Consider the following 15907-nt stretch of genomic DNA (forward strand, 5'->3'; position numbering starts at 1 on the left):
GAGACCAGTAAAATGATGGCGGCCGGGGAGCATGCCTTTCCCAGTTAGGATCATCCTGTCTGAGACACAGTCCGCATAGAAGACGTGGCAGAAGAGTCATTTTCTAAATTCTTCACCAGGGACCCATTACTTCAGATGAGTTCTCCTCTGGACCTAAACTTACTTTATGATCCGTTGTGGCTAATTCATCCTCCTGTGCTCAGCATCAAGGCTACGAACAGCAGAACTGTGGCAATATCTATCTCCTTGTATTTCAGTAACCTCAGCGCTATGGCCTAACTGTTGATTGACAACTGTGTTGTAAGGTCAAAGTGAAAATACAGCAAAGACTAAGCATTCACAATAGAAACGCCTTATTGCAGCAACTTAAACTGTTTACAAGCAGCACACACAACTCAGAACATGAACATAATGTGTCTTACGTGGAGTGAAGGGAGGATAGTTGAGTTTGTTATCGGCACAGCCCTTGTTCGACCCTTGCTTGAAATTGGCCACCTCATTCATGTCCTGCAAGTTCATCACACGTCAATATGAGTAAGAAATTGATATTAATAATCACACTGAGGTATGAAATGATTACCGGTTTATACATTGGTAAAATTCAGAGCCAGAGTAGAGAAGATTTACCAGTCTAACCAGTGGATATACATAAATCATTATTTATATTTTTGTGAGGTTCAGTAAATTGTTGAACCTGAAGTCAGTTGGTTTACAGAGGCCTCTATTTTCAATGTTGATGTGGCACAGTTGATATGATGTTATATGGTGGAATATTATTTGTATTGTTTGGCTACTTCTGGCATATTTGACAAGATCGCAATTAAGTAAACATTTTTCTACTAAAATCCTGAAAAGGAGACTTATTCCCATCAATCATTTCATACAGGGGTCCAAGGATTGGACTCATGTGGGTAAAATGATCTGGGCTAACTGAGGTTTTTCAAGTGAGATGGGGGATTGTGCTGACTGCAGTAAACAGCCAGAGTAATGAATGAGCCCAATCCATACTTACGGCTGAGAAATCATTAACAGTAAAACATAAATGTTGCCCGTTTTTGAGTATGAGCTCACTGTTCATACACAAAATTCAGGTCTGCCCCCCCCTGTGTGCAGGCAGATGGCTGCAGAACACCGTCAGTCTCTGAATTTATGGTCAGCATGAGGAACATTGACTTACAATCCAGAGGGCATCGTGCTTGATCTCCCTGGAGAACCGCTCGTACTCATCAACCCACCAGTCTATGCAGTTTTGGCTGGTGTAGTCTGGGAACACTGTCTCTCCCGGCCACACCTGAAAGGCAGAGACAATGAGACGCTGCGTGTTTACAGGCACCTTTTAAACAGTTTCCGGGAAATGAAGCTCTGCGCTCATTAGTCTGGCATCCCTGCTAGAGCTTCTTTGCTGACAGGCACTCAGTTTAGGTTTTGGTTTTGGCCAAGTGGATGTCGTTAAAAATTCTATTTAAACGCAGCCGACACAGCTTGTCCTTGTGTAGACAAGAAGCCCAGCCTACACAATACTTTACATGTGAAACAGCACGACGGGGCATGATCAGCTAAGATGGTGTAGGTGTAGCGAGCTCCGCGGAAGAAACTGACAGAAGCAGTGTCAGAGAAACCGCTAAGAGATGTGGAAATGACAAAGAAAAGAGGGCAGAAGTGAGATGAAGGGAGGGAGGGGGTGGGATTGGTGTGCGTGTGCATGTGTGTGTGTGAGACAGAGATGGCAAAGGAGAAAGGGGATAGAGAGACAGATGAGTCGAGTAAGAGAACAGAGGAGAGGCGAAATCGATAATGCAATAGAAATCTCCAGACGTGACTGTGTTAGAAGTCGTCCTTAATGACGTGTATTGAGAAAAATGATTAATCCACGGAGGAAAGCGGATATTTTCTATAGATGTGTGTGTTTGTGCGTGTAAGTGTGTGCACACGCACGTTTGTGAATGTGTCTTTCGAGCGCAATGCATATTAAGTCTCAAGGTTGCGCCACTGTAGCTATCTTTTACCTTTACTTCCACCGCCAGTAACTTTACAACCCAGTTTGAGGCTGAGACATGAATCACGCTCATATACGCTCACGTGTGCACAAACATATTTACACACACTTGCACACAGATTTATAGGCAGATGTTTTTGGCAGGTGGTCTGAAGTCCAAGGTCACAGATTATCGATAGTATCCCGCACATTTTCCATTTTTGTTTTTTACAGCCATGTCCTCCTTCTCTTTTAACCTCTCCAGTTGCTTACCAATACTGACAGCCCAGTAAACACTTTGAACAAATGTGCAACGCATTCGCAGCATTTTCACCCTCTATCTTTACAACCATTTGGCTGTTTTTATGCTTGTGTCTCTGTTACTCTGCATATCCATGTCATTACCTGTCCGTCTCCCTTCTCCAACTTGTCCCTATCTGCACCTCTGCCTGTTCTTCAAAGTATCCTGTCTATCCCTGTTTTAGTTTTTACCTGATAATCTGTCTTTTTGTCTCTCTCCCACTGTCTCCCTGTGTACCAGCCTGTCACTCTCCAATCCGCTCACAAAGACAGCCAGTTTGTCTCCCTGTGCATTTCCCTCTAATCTATTATTTGTGTCCGTCTGTCTGCCTGCACCTGCCTTTTTCTCTGCCTTGTTTCTGTCTTGTCGTGCCTACCTGTAAACCTGCAAACTCCTTTTTACGTATTTATATATTTTTTTACTCCAAGCTGCTCTGCTTACTCCCATCCAGTTTTGCCTCGGTGCTCAGAACAGATCTGTGTGAGTAAGGTCCTCGCTATGATTTCACTTGAAAGCTGAAACATATGGGGCAACAGAAAAGGCTTTTATCCTTATCTTTGCATCCAATTAGCCGTCTTAAAAGCAGAATAAATATCAGCCATGCCGCTGCATCTCCTTTATCACTGGCATGGCTACCGCAAAGGTCATTTTGCAAAGGCCCTCATGTTTTCAAAACAGGCACACATATATTTGATATGGTTAGGGGAGGCAGGTGGAAGAGAATCAATTATAATCACACGTGGCAACATAAAGCACAAACCAAGACTAGCTTCTAGAGGGATGGAAATACACAGATGCACACTCAGACAGATTTGCTCTCTCCACCTCTTGCATGTAGACACACACGCACACACACACAAGTACTGATGCAGAACATTTTACGATTAAACACCAACATGGAATCAATGCATAGGTTTGACCCGTTATAAACAGCATGAAAAAGCGATTAACAGAGGGGACTGTACCTAATCGTGTGTGTAATCAAAAGCAACACTATAAAAGCGCGGGAGCAACAAACTTTAACCCCCCTGTGTTCAGCTCTCTGCAGGGGGGAGAGCTTTTTAAACCCGTCATCTGGGTCGAACTTCTATCGGGATAATATTATGGTTTGATTGGGACACACATTCATGGTCATCTATTTTACAGTCATGTTGCATTCTTGAATTCCTCGAATGTAAAGGCCCTAACACTCAATGGCACAGCATGTGGCCGAACTTCAGCGCAGTTGGATTTCTATGAGTCATAAAATCAACAAGGTTCTGCGTAGATTCAACAGGAATCTTTGTTACACCAACATAGTGATGTGGCTCAAATCCACTTTTTGATTTTCATTTTTTCGGAAAAACTCTAGCTACCTCGGCTGATTTAACCATCCTATTACGTTTAGGATGAATTTGACCCCATTGAATCTTTAATCTCACTAAATAAATGAGTAACATCCATTTCCCCATATTTGATGACTGATTCTACTGGGTAAACCTACAGTGTACATGATGATATCTTCTCAATGCCCTCTGCACATTTGGGCTGGCATGTCTTTATAATAAAGTTGACGCCGGGATCTTTTTGGTGAAAAACAGAAAGGATTATCAGTATATTACATCCATTTGTTTTTGATTATATTGAGTCCAAAGGGTTAGGGTTGCAAATGTATGAAATAAATATACATCCGGTTAAGAAATCTCACGATTGGTTAAGAAGACATGGGTGTTGGTAAAGTCTAATTACATTACATTACATTACATTTCATTTAGCTGACGCTTTTATCCAAAGCGACTTACAATAAGTGCATTCAAACCCGAGGGTACATACCAAGGACGACAAGAATCAAGAAAATACAATTTCTTCAAATAAAGCAAAACTACAAAGTGCTATAAGTAAGTGCCATTTAAGTGCTACTAAAGTGTTAGTTTCAAAAAGTTGTTAGTTTTTTTTTTTTTTTTTTTTTTATTCAAGGTAAAGTCGGAAGAGGTATGTTTTTAGTTTTCGGCGGAAGGTGTGTAGACTTTCTGATGTCCGGATGTCAATGGGGAGCTCATTCCACCATTTAGGAGCCTTCAAGAACTATGGCTTTGTTTTCAAAAACTGCATAAAAGTGAATTTTTTTTTCAGAGTCAATGTTGAGTTTGATCTTTGTTTTGTGTGTATTTGTATTGTGTATTTGCCAAAATTTCTAAAAGAACTTCATTAAAATCCCACTCCTTTTATCTGCATGTCTGCGTCATTGTGTTGTACCCAAATTCAACTCACCTCTCCCAACAAAGGAGTTTTCCCATCTGGTTCAGTTACCCAAGCATTCTTCTCTGTCCCACGGTCATAGGAGCCGTATGGTGCATTCCCAACTAGCTTACTGGTAGCTACCGCAGGATCCTGGGTACAAAGTCACGTGTGTTAATATGAGAGAACAGAAACTCAATGAAAGATAAAACTGTTGATGAACTGAAATTTACTGCATTGATTGCAAACTACATAGCATGACCGTCTTCAAAACAGTTGACATCGTAGTAATAACAAATTCAATAAGATAGTGTAGCTGAATAAAAAGCTGTGAAACTTGATTATAGCTGGAATACATATCAAGTGCTGGCCTCCGCCGGGATTGGCCACTTTGGTACTTCTTCAGGGTCAGGATCTCAACGTGCTGCCAGCTTGTGCATCCAGTTTTGAAAGCCTAAAATATCATGTTGCTACTTTTGATGATTTGCAACTGAGTGTAAAGCAGCTTGGATGGGTCAGCACCTCAAAGTCTAAGGGCCATATTTCTCCGTCAGCAAACCATGAATTGGATTTTTGGACAGATCAATCCAGGTTCGTCTTTTGTTTGACTCTCTGTGGAGTCGAACTAGAGACGAACCAGAGACCTTCTCTGCCCATAGTCCAAGTTTCTGCCACTAGACCACCGCCTCTCATGCCATCTTATTGTACATTTTATTACCTTGGGAAGTAGAGTTGCCACCCCTTGCATGCCCCCCTCCACTGGAGGTTTTATGGGCAGATCTTATTGGTATGAAACCCACGAGAATAGAACCCAGAACATACTGGAAGGACTGGAGGAAGATCTGGACTACCTGCTCCCACCACAACACGACTGATACCAGATAAATGGCAGAATACGGATGGAAAGATGGATTGATATATCAGCCCATCGTCACAATCATTTGGCTATCATCACAATCATCATGTGATCTATTAACCACACCCTGAGATACAAAGTTCACTACCAACAATTTGTTATCATTGGAGGCATAGAGGTAAGCGGTTTCGGATGAAAAGGCTTTTCTTACCAGGATGAGGATGTACCTCTGCCCCTTCTCATGGAGGTAGTCAGCAAACTGAGGTAGCTCACTGAACTTGACTTTGTCGTAGGTGAAATCTTTCTTATCCTCCATGTAGTCTATGTCGGTGTACTGAATGTCCTGCATGGTGATAAGAACACATTGTCTTTATGGGGAGCACAAGTGCATGTTATACTTATTAATATCAATGCAATTTAGGAAAACAAAGCGTTATATAGATAGATAAATGGATACTTTATTAATCCCGTGGGAAATTTAGATCATCCAGTAGCTTGTACACTTAACACATCACTGACATACATACATAAATCAAATACGGAGAACATATTTTCAGATACAGGAATGGAATGCAATGATGTGATTGTGTCGGTGTCCAGTAGGAAAGTGTTCTTGTGCTGCTGGAGTGGATAGTACAATAAAATATATATCTATAAAAACAGCAGAAAAATATATACATAAATATATAAGAATATGTAGTGATAAAGTCTGTGCATGGGGCTAGTATAGCCAGTAAAGGGACGGACAGTGGGTTGGTATATAATAATGAGATGAGAAGAGTAGAGAAGGGGAGGGCAGACTGAGGTAGACTCATGCAGGGAAGATCACCCCCCCCCCCCCCCTTCTGCATGGCGTTATGTTATATGGATAGGTTATGTAATTTGAAATAGGTTATGTCATTCGATATTCAACACATAAACGGTAAAGAAACTGTTGCTTCTGCTTCTTTGCTTTCTTTCAAATAACTCCAAAAATTGGAGCATCTGCAGTATGACTTTAACACATCCTCCTAACACAGTATAACGGCTAATGTGCTGCTAAACCTTGGAAACACAATGGGGATGTTAACACATTCGTCTGTTATTTGCCAGGGTGTGACTTCATGCTTGCTCTCTGTCTGTCGGTCTGCCAAAATCTCCACCATGTCGATAGAAGAGAGGATTTGGAAGGCTCTGCCAGCTCCTTCCTCTAATGGTAATCAGTTCCAGACGTATTAGAGGGAATGTGATAATGCCCTCTGTGGTTTATCTAATGGTTATCAAATATGTCCCTGAGTAAAGCAGGAGAGGAAGCGGCTGCCTCCTAATGTCTTTGGATATGAAAGAGAGATTGGAGATTATCAGAGGGAAATATTGAGACGGGTTGGAAATTTGTTTGTATTTGATCTTTAGATAAGACAGAGTTCAAACAGTCGTTAATTGGCGCTGTCATAGTGGACTGTGATACAGTTAACGTGTTTTATGGTGACATATAAAGATTAGGTTTAGGAGTCTAGTTTAGTAATTAAGGAATAAAGGTACATAAAACACCAGAGCTCTGGGCACGAGACAATTCATACAGTTACTGTCAACAGGCCCAGACGGAGATAAGCAGCAAGGCCCACTCCCAAGAAAATGTCAACCACAACTGGTACTTCTCAAGTGTTGGAGCAGGTTTAACATTCAGATCAGGTTGAATGATATAATGAAAGGAACTCAGTCGATTGATCTTTGATCAGCGCTAACGTTCAGTGACGCTTGAAAAATAGTGGTCCTGGAACTGAACCTATAGAGCCCAGCAGACTCTCTTTTATTTGACAGAAAGCTGGATTACCCCGTCTAAGCTAAAGGGCATCCCTATCACTCTGGCTGGCTGTTGAACTCCTGCTTCGACCTTCACATCACGTCTTCACAGATGGTGTTGTGGTTAAGGCTCCTTCTTCTGGAACCTCGCAGTAGTGGGTATTGAAGTATTGGTTTCCTCCAACTTCCCTCTATTTGTTGCAATTTGCATGGCACCAAAATTATTGATATAATATGGAGAAAGCCTCATTTCATAGACTGTAACTGAATGAGAAAAATGATCTTGTGCTTCTAATAGGGTCTCTGGCGAGGCTGTAGGTCTTGCAATGAGTCGAAGGATGGTTACGAAAACCTGGTATTATTACTGTAATATCGAGAAGCTCAGACATTATCAGTTGTGCTCTCAATTCAAGTAAATAGATTTTCTTGCCACAGAAGAGTTAAAAAAAGATTTCTCCTTCGGAGCCTGTTTTCGAGGGAAGGGATCTGGTCTCTCTGTGTGTGTGTGTGTGTGTGTGTGTGTGTGTGTGTGTGTGTGTGTGTGTGTGTGTGTGTGTGTGGGGGGGGGGGGGGGGGTCTGTGTGTGTGTGTGTGTGTGAGAAATGGCGAGTCAGAGACAAAGATTTACCTCAAGTAAAAATATTGATTTAAAAAAAAAAAAAAGTAATGCAGGACTTTTTGTGCTGTAGGTTGCCTGCAGCCCCAAAATGACTGTAAAAGTATATTCTTTTCAACATTTACCAAAAACAAAGAAGTATACTGCAGTATTGGGATGAGCAGTAGTACTGTTGAAATGTCAACAATACTCAAATCTAACTGATGTATGATTTTTACGCTCAATGTTGGTAAAAAATAGAGTTCAGATATTTAGTGTGAAAGTGTCAGGGCATGTACACCTGGAATTCATAAAATATAAAGCATAATATTGTAATATAAAACCGATTAAGTTGATAGCAGTTTTCAATGAGGGCACAAATTGCCTGACATACTTCCTGCAAACAGCCAAGAAAATAAACTAAGCTAAAGAAAGTCAAGTGTGCAGACTGGAGCTTACATATGGGAGGCTCACGGCACGGTTCCTCTCCACGGTTGTCTTGACCTCACTCAGGTTGCCGTAGTCCCACCGAGAAAGCTGGAAACCCAGTGACCAGTAGGGAGGAATGACGGGCCTGCCGATGAGCTGGAGAGCATGATGGGACATATTGATGCGTCTACTATTCCAAGACGACGAACAGCAAACTTGCTCCGGATGTTTTTCCTCTTTTTTTGATGAAAACACTAATTCCTCACCTCAAGGAACTCCTGCACCACTTGTTCTGGTGTGTCCCCAAAGAGAATGTAAAAGTCAAGGATTCCTCCGATCGTCCTGTAGGTCACAGCTGGAGTGGGCTGCAAGGTCACCTCTGAACAAAGCAAACCGCACAGCAATGGAATGCATGCTACGAACTTGATTCTGACTATACTTTACAAAGAAAACAACCCTCAAATGCCCCCTCATAAAGTTGTAAACCATCAAACCCTCTACTTTGATAAGTTTTCTCATCTTTTTCATCCTCCAGAGGACTTCTGGACCCCCACTTTAATCAACACACCTTCCTATCAGTCAAGATAATCCATCAGAGGTAAACAGGGCGTTTGTACAGGGAGACTATAGACATGAGCAAGAGAAACATGTCAGCAGGCATTCCCATTGCTTTCAGTCATCTCCTTCATAAAGAAAAGCAGCCTTGCAATATTCTCTTTGATGTGTCAGCACAATGTTTTGATTGAGGCAACAGCAGATCCATTTGTGTTACAAGAGAGGCACCTAACTGAAAACCCTGGAACCATTTGCAATTGGTTCTCTTTTCCCCAATGATTTGCAGGCCTGTGTTTACGTGTATTATACTATACATTTCCCTGCATTCTTCTTTTTAATGCCCTCATGTTACTGCCACCTTTCCCCAATGTCCTTTTAAGAAGCTGCACCTCTCAAGGACAACAAAATTTTTTTTGTGCTTGCACACTGCATGCAATGGTGTATGTCTATTGTTTCGCAGGTGCACTTGAATGTGTGTGTGTTTGTTTCATTACCCATAGCATTGCTGTTCATAAGGAAGACCCCGAATGACTTTCCGCTCTCATCTTCCAGACAGAGGAAAAAAGGATAGTGTCCATAGAGGTTATGTGTTCCCTGCAGGGAAGGTGGAGAGATGGAGGGATGAAGAGATAAAGGAAAAGAAATGCGAGTCAGACGAGGGAGAAGTGGGAGATGTATTGAAGCTGAGGGGGTGACTTCGCTGCCTAATCAGCTTACAAGACATTCAATTATAAACCCTTTGGGAAGGAGAAAACACAAGTAGAGACCTCGTGTAAACATGCCACTTACACAACATGCATATGCCACTACACTTGCTACACACAAACACACACAAACACACAGACACACACACACACACACACACACACACACAAGCAGTTGCATTATAGCACATGCAGAGGTACAGATACTGTCTTTATGACATAAATGTGAATGCACACGCTTGTCTTCAAAATTGATAGCGAACAGTACTCCTCACCCCATTAGGGAAAGCGTCTCTGGTGAAGATGGGCCAAGTTTTCCAGTTTGTGTCATGGCGATACTGTTGGTGCACATGCTCTCCCAAGCCGTAAATATTGTGGGATGGAAGCTTAGCCGACAGTTGTAGGTACTGGTCTGCAAACACCAGAGGAGCCATCGTAGTGTCAAACCTGAATGCAATCATAAAAATCAGGAGTCATCAGGAGTTGTCGCTTTGCCGGATGCCATTGTAATAACATTGTTGAGATTTTAAGTAAGCCAATGCAATTGCTTGCGGTTACAAAAGTGGAAAACCTATAATATCCTAATAACTTCTTCGCTAATGCAGTTGAATCAATGACATTTTCTTTTCATCCAATGGAAATTGAAAAGTTTGGATGCCCTGCATTATTTCCTGAATAAATCCAAAGCACACTGCTTCAGGCTGCTAGCAGGGGTCTGAGGCAACCCTGCCTGGATGCTTTGTTATTAGAGGAGCAGTTAAGTTCAGTAGCCACGCTGCTATATGCATGTTGAATCAACGGCATCTTGTACCTTCAAAGAGGGGGGGAAGCAGTATATCTCAAAATAGGAGATTGTCATGCAATAACAATTTCTTTTTTTAGGTTATTGTGAAAATGACCATAATACAATGAAACAATGTTAAACTAAGATATTAAAATCATTATCTTAATTTTTAAATCATTATTAATGGAGAAAATAGTTCATTTTTGGTTGGAAGTGTGGGTCTGATAATTTTCCGTTTCGAGGGCTCTACAGCTGTAACACTTGCCCCTACCCCTCCATCCCATCAATAATTCGGATACACTACCACTACATGATAATGTGCAAAAAAGGAGGGGAATGGATAAGGGGCAGGCAGAAGGGGTAATATGGGATTGAGCCATGATGATTGAATTTATATTTTCCGTTGAACTATCCTTTTAACACTGTAATAGTGTCGGCTCAAGTATGAGCAGACAGGGCTGACAGACTGGCCTTCAGGTCAAAGAGCAGATCTCTGATCCCTCCATCAATAAAACTTTGATAAATTGATTAATAAATATCCATTGCCGTATTTATTGTGCTGGTGAAGAATATAAAGGTTGTTATTTGAGTACTTTATGCTGTAGTGGTTATATCCTATTTGTGAGTAACAGATTATGTAAATGGTTATCAAACCGTAAAACAGGAAATTAACTATTGCTCTTGATAACGGCAAAACAGCTGCTGAAGCACGTGCAGCACAAATGTATCAATAAATAGTGGATTTGTCGTCCTACAAGATCAATGCTGGGACTTTCTGCTTATAAATAAATTAACACTTTACATGTTTACATATAATTAGATTTTATGAGGTTCTTTGTAATTCAGCCTTTGGGAGACTATGGCACTTAACTTTCTTTGAAGTCATGGTGTGTACAGTAAATGCAGATAAGATAAGATACCATTGGACTCTGCAATAAAACAATATTGCAATCTAGGTTTCATAAAAACAACAAAACAAATTTCCAATATGTCTTGATTTAACACTTCTACAATGTGAAAGCACAGGGAGGAGGAGTAAAATGCAATTTCTCTACTTTAGATTTGTAAAAGTTTTGCTCTATATTAAGTGTTTATTGAGTCATTCTGTGCTCTTAAAGAAGAAGGGAGTTTAAAGTCACAACCTTCACTGAGGAGCAGAAATCAGTCTTTAAACTTAAAAGAAATAAGAATGAGAAATTTGTTCTGATAATTATCGATATCGACTGAAAGGATTTTTGTTAAATCTTGATAAAATATACACCACTAAATACAGAGTGATAATTGTCATTCACATAACAAGTGACCTCTCTGATTTCTAGACAGCCTATAATCTTCTCCAGCTAATCTTCAGGGCAATCTCACTGATTCTGGTTCAAGGTCGTGCTGTGTTGAAAAAGAAAACAATCGCACTTCATGCAAACCGGTGAGTGATGCAAGTCAGTGAGACGAGCCAAAGGTTTTCATGTGACAAAGCAATGATTCTCTAACTAACTTCAATGTAATGTGGATATTTAGCTCTGCTGTACAGACAAAACTGAAAACGCAAGATTTTGCGTTTTGAGTTTGTCTGAATCATAAAAACATCTCAGTAAAAAGTTTCTTTGTAAAGAGCTGTGGCTTCCAACTCCCTGGAGAAGGAACAGGAGTCCTCTCGATGAGAGAGAAATTTGCAGGATTATTTGTTTACACTGTAGATGATCCTTATTCTGAACAGCAGAGCAGCGTGGGCTCTGAGGAGTGATTGATCGCCATAATGTCACCAAGGCCTCAACAAGAGTGCCGTGGATTGACATGGACACATTTACCTGGTGCCGTGGTGAACTAACTTGCAACACAGGGGAGGTGTCACACATCATTACGTCGAAATAATGCACGGCAATGCGATTATATGGTTGCAACACACCACCTTAAAGGATTTCTGACATAATTGCATCAAACGTCAAAAAATCATGATAATGTATTGACAACTGTCAATTCTCACTTCAGCTTGAGAAGCCTGGGCGCTGACAGATGAGACACCAGGAACAGCTTTACAGTTCATATGGTGGATGGTCAGCCTTGCTTGCAGTATCAGATTCAAAATATTTACCATCCAGCTAAATGTAGTGTTTCAACTACTAGGAAGACATTTTTAAAGTTTTATATAACCCACACATTAAGCAGTATATTTTAAATAAGCAAGATAATTCCATATAATTTGATTTTAGAAATATTTTAAGTTCAGATTCGGATTCTTTGCTCTCTATTCTATGAGCATCTCCATACACATGGTAAGTAATGGCACCATCCTTTTCACACAGCCTCCCTCTGCATCTAACACAAACATGTGGAAAAACTGCACAGTGAGCACTCACACAACTTTATTGTTCTCCTTCCTTCGCACAGTAAGGCCAAAGGGTTTCTGGGAGAGCTCCAACGTGCGGTCGACTGGGCTGGACGGCTCACTCTTGAGGCTGCTGACGTGCTCATGCGGGACCTCGAACCTCTGCTTGTGGGCATCATAGATCTGAGGGAAAGGGAAACAGGCGTATAGGCAGCATGAGAGTGGCCCCTGCGATCGTGTCCCCACTTCGTTGTGCTATTTCTGTCCTCCTCTGCTCAGCTGCAGTCGCTTTAAAGACGCTTTGATTTAAAAAAACGCTTTCAAAAAGAATATGACTTGATTGGATGGACCATCATTTCCTCTGACGTCAAAACATAGATGTGTTTGTGAGAGAGAGTTGGTGCGTGTCGGCATGTACCTTAAATCTGAGTCGATTGTTTGTCTGCATTTCAGCGTGAAATGACAGCTCTGGTATATCATCCCCAAACAAAGAGGGAGAGGCCATTCTCTTCAGCTGGGCATTCATCACTGCAATTCAAACACATGGTGATATGAGGGTTAAGGTTACGACACAGGAAGAACAACACTCTTAATCACTAAGGCTGATAAGACCTGTGGCCTCATCTATAACGGTTACATATGAAACAGGATGAGCGTGAAGTTTCTATAGACCTATGATCTTAGATCTTTGTGCTGAACTGAGTCAAGTATTACACAGATCGACCGACAGGCCGAACCATCCCTGTACAAACACAAGTACTCACCCCTCTGGTTTATCAGCCGACAGGACTGTGTGTGGTATGATTAACTCTGTATAATATTTGCCTTTCTATGTAAAACACATTAGAGAAAACAATCCTGGAAACAGTAGGTGTTTCAATTTTGCAAATTAAGCTAAATTTGAAGCTAACTTAACTTGCATTTTAAGGCATCCTGATAAAATACAATTGGTCGTCATGCGACACGAAGGATGAAATGGTTAATCACAACGAATATCTATGATGAGTGAACTGCAATCATAGAAAGTCTTAAACTTAAGAACAGATAAACTGGAATGGGAATCCATTCAAACACAGATATATTCCCAGGTTATTCATTTACCAGTATGATCAAAGGGTGCAGTTCGCTTACACAGCTCTTCTGCCTCTAAGGTAAATGTTGGTAATTTGCATAGTAGCCTTGAGCAACACCTCGGCTGAACGCATGGAGAATATTTAAAGACAGTTTAACTTGTAAAAAATAAGGAATGCTTTCATGTATTTTATGTATTGGTTCTAATCTTACTTGAATAATATCAAGCCAATCTACCACTGTATATCAGTTATGCATTCTTCAATTAAACCACTGTAACACAAAACAAGCCCCAAACTGATGCATAACATTTCATTGAAAGATGTTTTCATAGCTAATGTTGTATTTCAGACTTAATATAAAATGTCCAATGTCTATTCGGGCACTGTCCAATATATGTCCAATATATATTATGAAGTCAAGCAGAAAATGGAAAAGTTTTCATGGCGCAAAGTCAATCATGTTTTCTGATATGCCATCCATGTCAAATTTCACAGAAAACTATGCCTTAGGCAAAGTGAGTGAAGAGGGAAATGATTGAGGGAATGATGTGAAGAGGACGGACAGACTGAGGCAACGTGCAGTGCATAGAACTAGAAAATAGGCAAAACTGAATGCCAAATGTTTTCACCGGTCAGCCGGCACATGAGTGAGAAAGCAGGGTAGCGAGAAGGAGAGAGGAGAAAGGGGATTTACCATAGGGATTCGGCTGCTCCACTGACTCTACTGTGTATCCGTGGTTTTTTGGGAAGAAACACCAGGGAACATTGATATCATCCAGGGGGGCCCAGCAACATCCACGTTTTTCACATGCCAGCTGTGACAGTGGGACGGTTGCTGTTATTATTGTTATTATCAACATCCACAGCACCATTAGTGACGGTAATTTCCAGCTTCCCACTCTGTTCATGGACTATTGCATAATAGTAGTCGTGCGTACCTTTGAGGCTCCTGCATCGGGGTAACAGTCCACTCTTTCTGCCTGGGGAAGATTTGGACACTGAGGAACAAATGGTAACGACGGTTCCGTCGTATTTCCTGCAACTACAACAAAAGAGTTTAGACCAGGTCTATTGCAGAAATTGTAAGTGCAAATCCTGTTTGTCAGTTACAAGTACTCAGTCTGTTTATAAGCTATTGTATTCATAAACCTTTTAGACAATAGCTGTGTCTCAATCCAGGGGCTGCATCCTTCGGAGGTTGAATTTGAAGCTCAATTCAATCAGAGCGGCGCCACTAGGCTATCCCATTTCAACAGCTCCTTCAATCGGGCCAACTAAACTTATTTCATCCCAGAGAAACTTAAACAGGCTTAAACAGGTCGATTCTTTCCTGGCCCGACCAATCACAGGATTCAGTGCTGATAGGCCAGACCGTCTAATTTTGTTTTGGCCTTAGCTGGGCTACACGGCACACGAAGAACGCTTCCTTCTTGGACCAGGTAGGCCGCGTCCTTCGAAGTTGGCGGCCCAAGTAGGAGGAATTATGACACAGCTATAAAAGTACTAAAGTTAACAGCCAATTGTGAAAAAATTCTGCTTCTTTTTTTGGTTTCCATATGTAATAACCCTTTTATTATTAAAACCTAGGGCCATATTTGCAAGGCTGTTTGTAACTACTGACTACATGACAACCTCACACAAACTCATCAGCAGGCCCATTTGTACTTGAAAAAGAGTTGTTAATTCATAAGATGCACCTTTCTCCAACTCTCTGCTGATCTGTATTAGTCAGTGCTCCATATAACACATACAAAATTGCATATACAATATCTGCATATTTGTGTTCACCAACCTATTTTCCCAGGTTCTCCGATGGCAAACAGAACAATAAGAGTGATGGCTGCCACAGACATCAGTGCGAACATGACCATGAGGATCACCTCCAAACCGGAGAAATGCTTTTTCCCCATCTAAGAAACCAAAATTACATGTAACCATGGAGACACACGCCTGGATAACAAAGGCAAACATCATTAACAGTCATTAATGACACGAAGTTTACTAAAGGCAAGGTCTCAACGGTCTCAAACCCCACTGCTTAATGAGGCCTATTGGCAGGAGACACACACACACACACACACACACACACAAACACACACACACTTTTAGTTGTGCACAGAGCGGGTGAGGTGAGATCCCGTCACAAGTGGTCACAGCTATACCATAACTAGCTGATGGTGGCCTATAATATATATTTGTTCTCATATCCCCCAATTCCTAACACACGCACATACATGTACAAAATACCACACATGTAACAAACACAGATCTGGCAGACATACATCAATTTCCTTGCAATAACTTTAGGAGAAA

The 15907-nt window shown here is 41.2% G+C and overlaps 1 protein-coding gene across 1 annotated transcript in view; it reads right to left on the reverse strand.

Annotated features, from left to right (window-relative positions):
* Positions 1 to 15504, reverse strand: part of si (sucrase-isomaltase) — a 66492-nt gene extending 50988 nt beyond the window's left edge. The window contains exons 1-13 of the mRNA XM_062386259.1: positions 15387 to 15504; positions 14533 to 14636; positions 14289 to 14409; positions 12940 to 13049; positions 12553 to 12704; positions 9690 to 9861; positions 9205 to 9304; positions 8422 to 8534; positions 8186 to 8311; positions 5561 to 5692; positions 4527 to 4646; positions 1178 to 1291; positions 423 to 507 (exon numbers count right to left, since the gene is read on the reverse strand). Of these exons, the coding sequence (XP_062242243.1) occupies positions 423 to 507; positions 1178 to 1291; positions 4527 to 4646; positions 5561 to 5692; positions 8186 to 8311; positions 8422 to 8534; positions 9205 to 9304; positions 9690 to 9861; positions 12553 to 12704; positions 12940 to 13049; positions 14289 to 14409; positions 14533 to 14636; positions 15387 to 15504 (1567 nt within the window). The remainder of the gene's footprint in view (positions 1 to 422; positions 508 to 1177; positions 1292 to 4526; positions 4647 to 5560; positions 5693 to 8185; positions 8312 to 8421; positions 8535 to 9204; positions 9305 to 9689; positions 9862 to 12552; positions 12705 to 12939; positions 13050 to 14288; positions 14410 to 14532; positions 14637 to 15386) is intronic.
* Between the last annotated feature and the right edge of the window lie 403 nt (positions 15505 to 15907).

The sequence above is a fragment of the Platichthys flesus genome, chromosome 4 (assembly GCF_949316205.1).
Source record: "Platichthys flesus chromosome 4, fPlaFle2.1, whole genome shotgun sequence".
NCBI lineage: Eukaryota > Metazoa > Chordata > Actinopteri > Pleuronectiformes > Pleuronectidae > Platichthys > Platichthys flesus.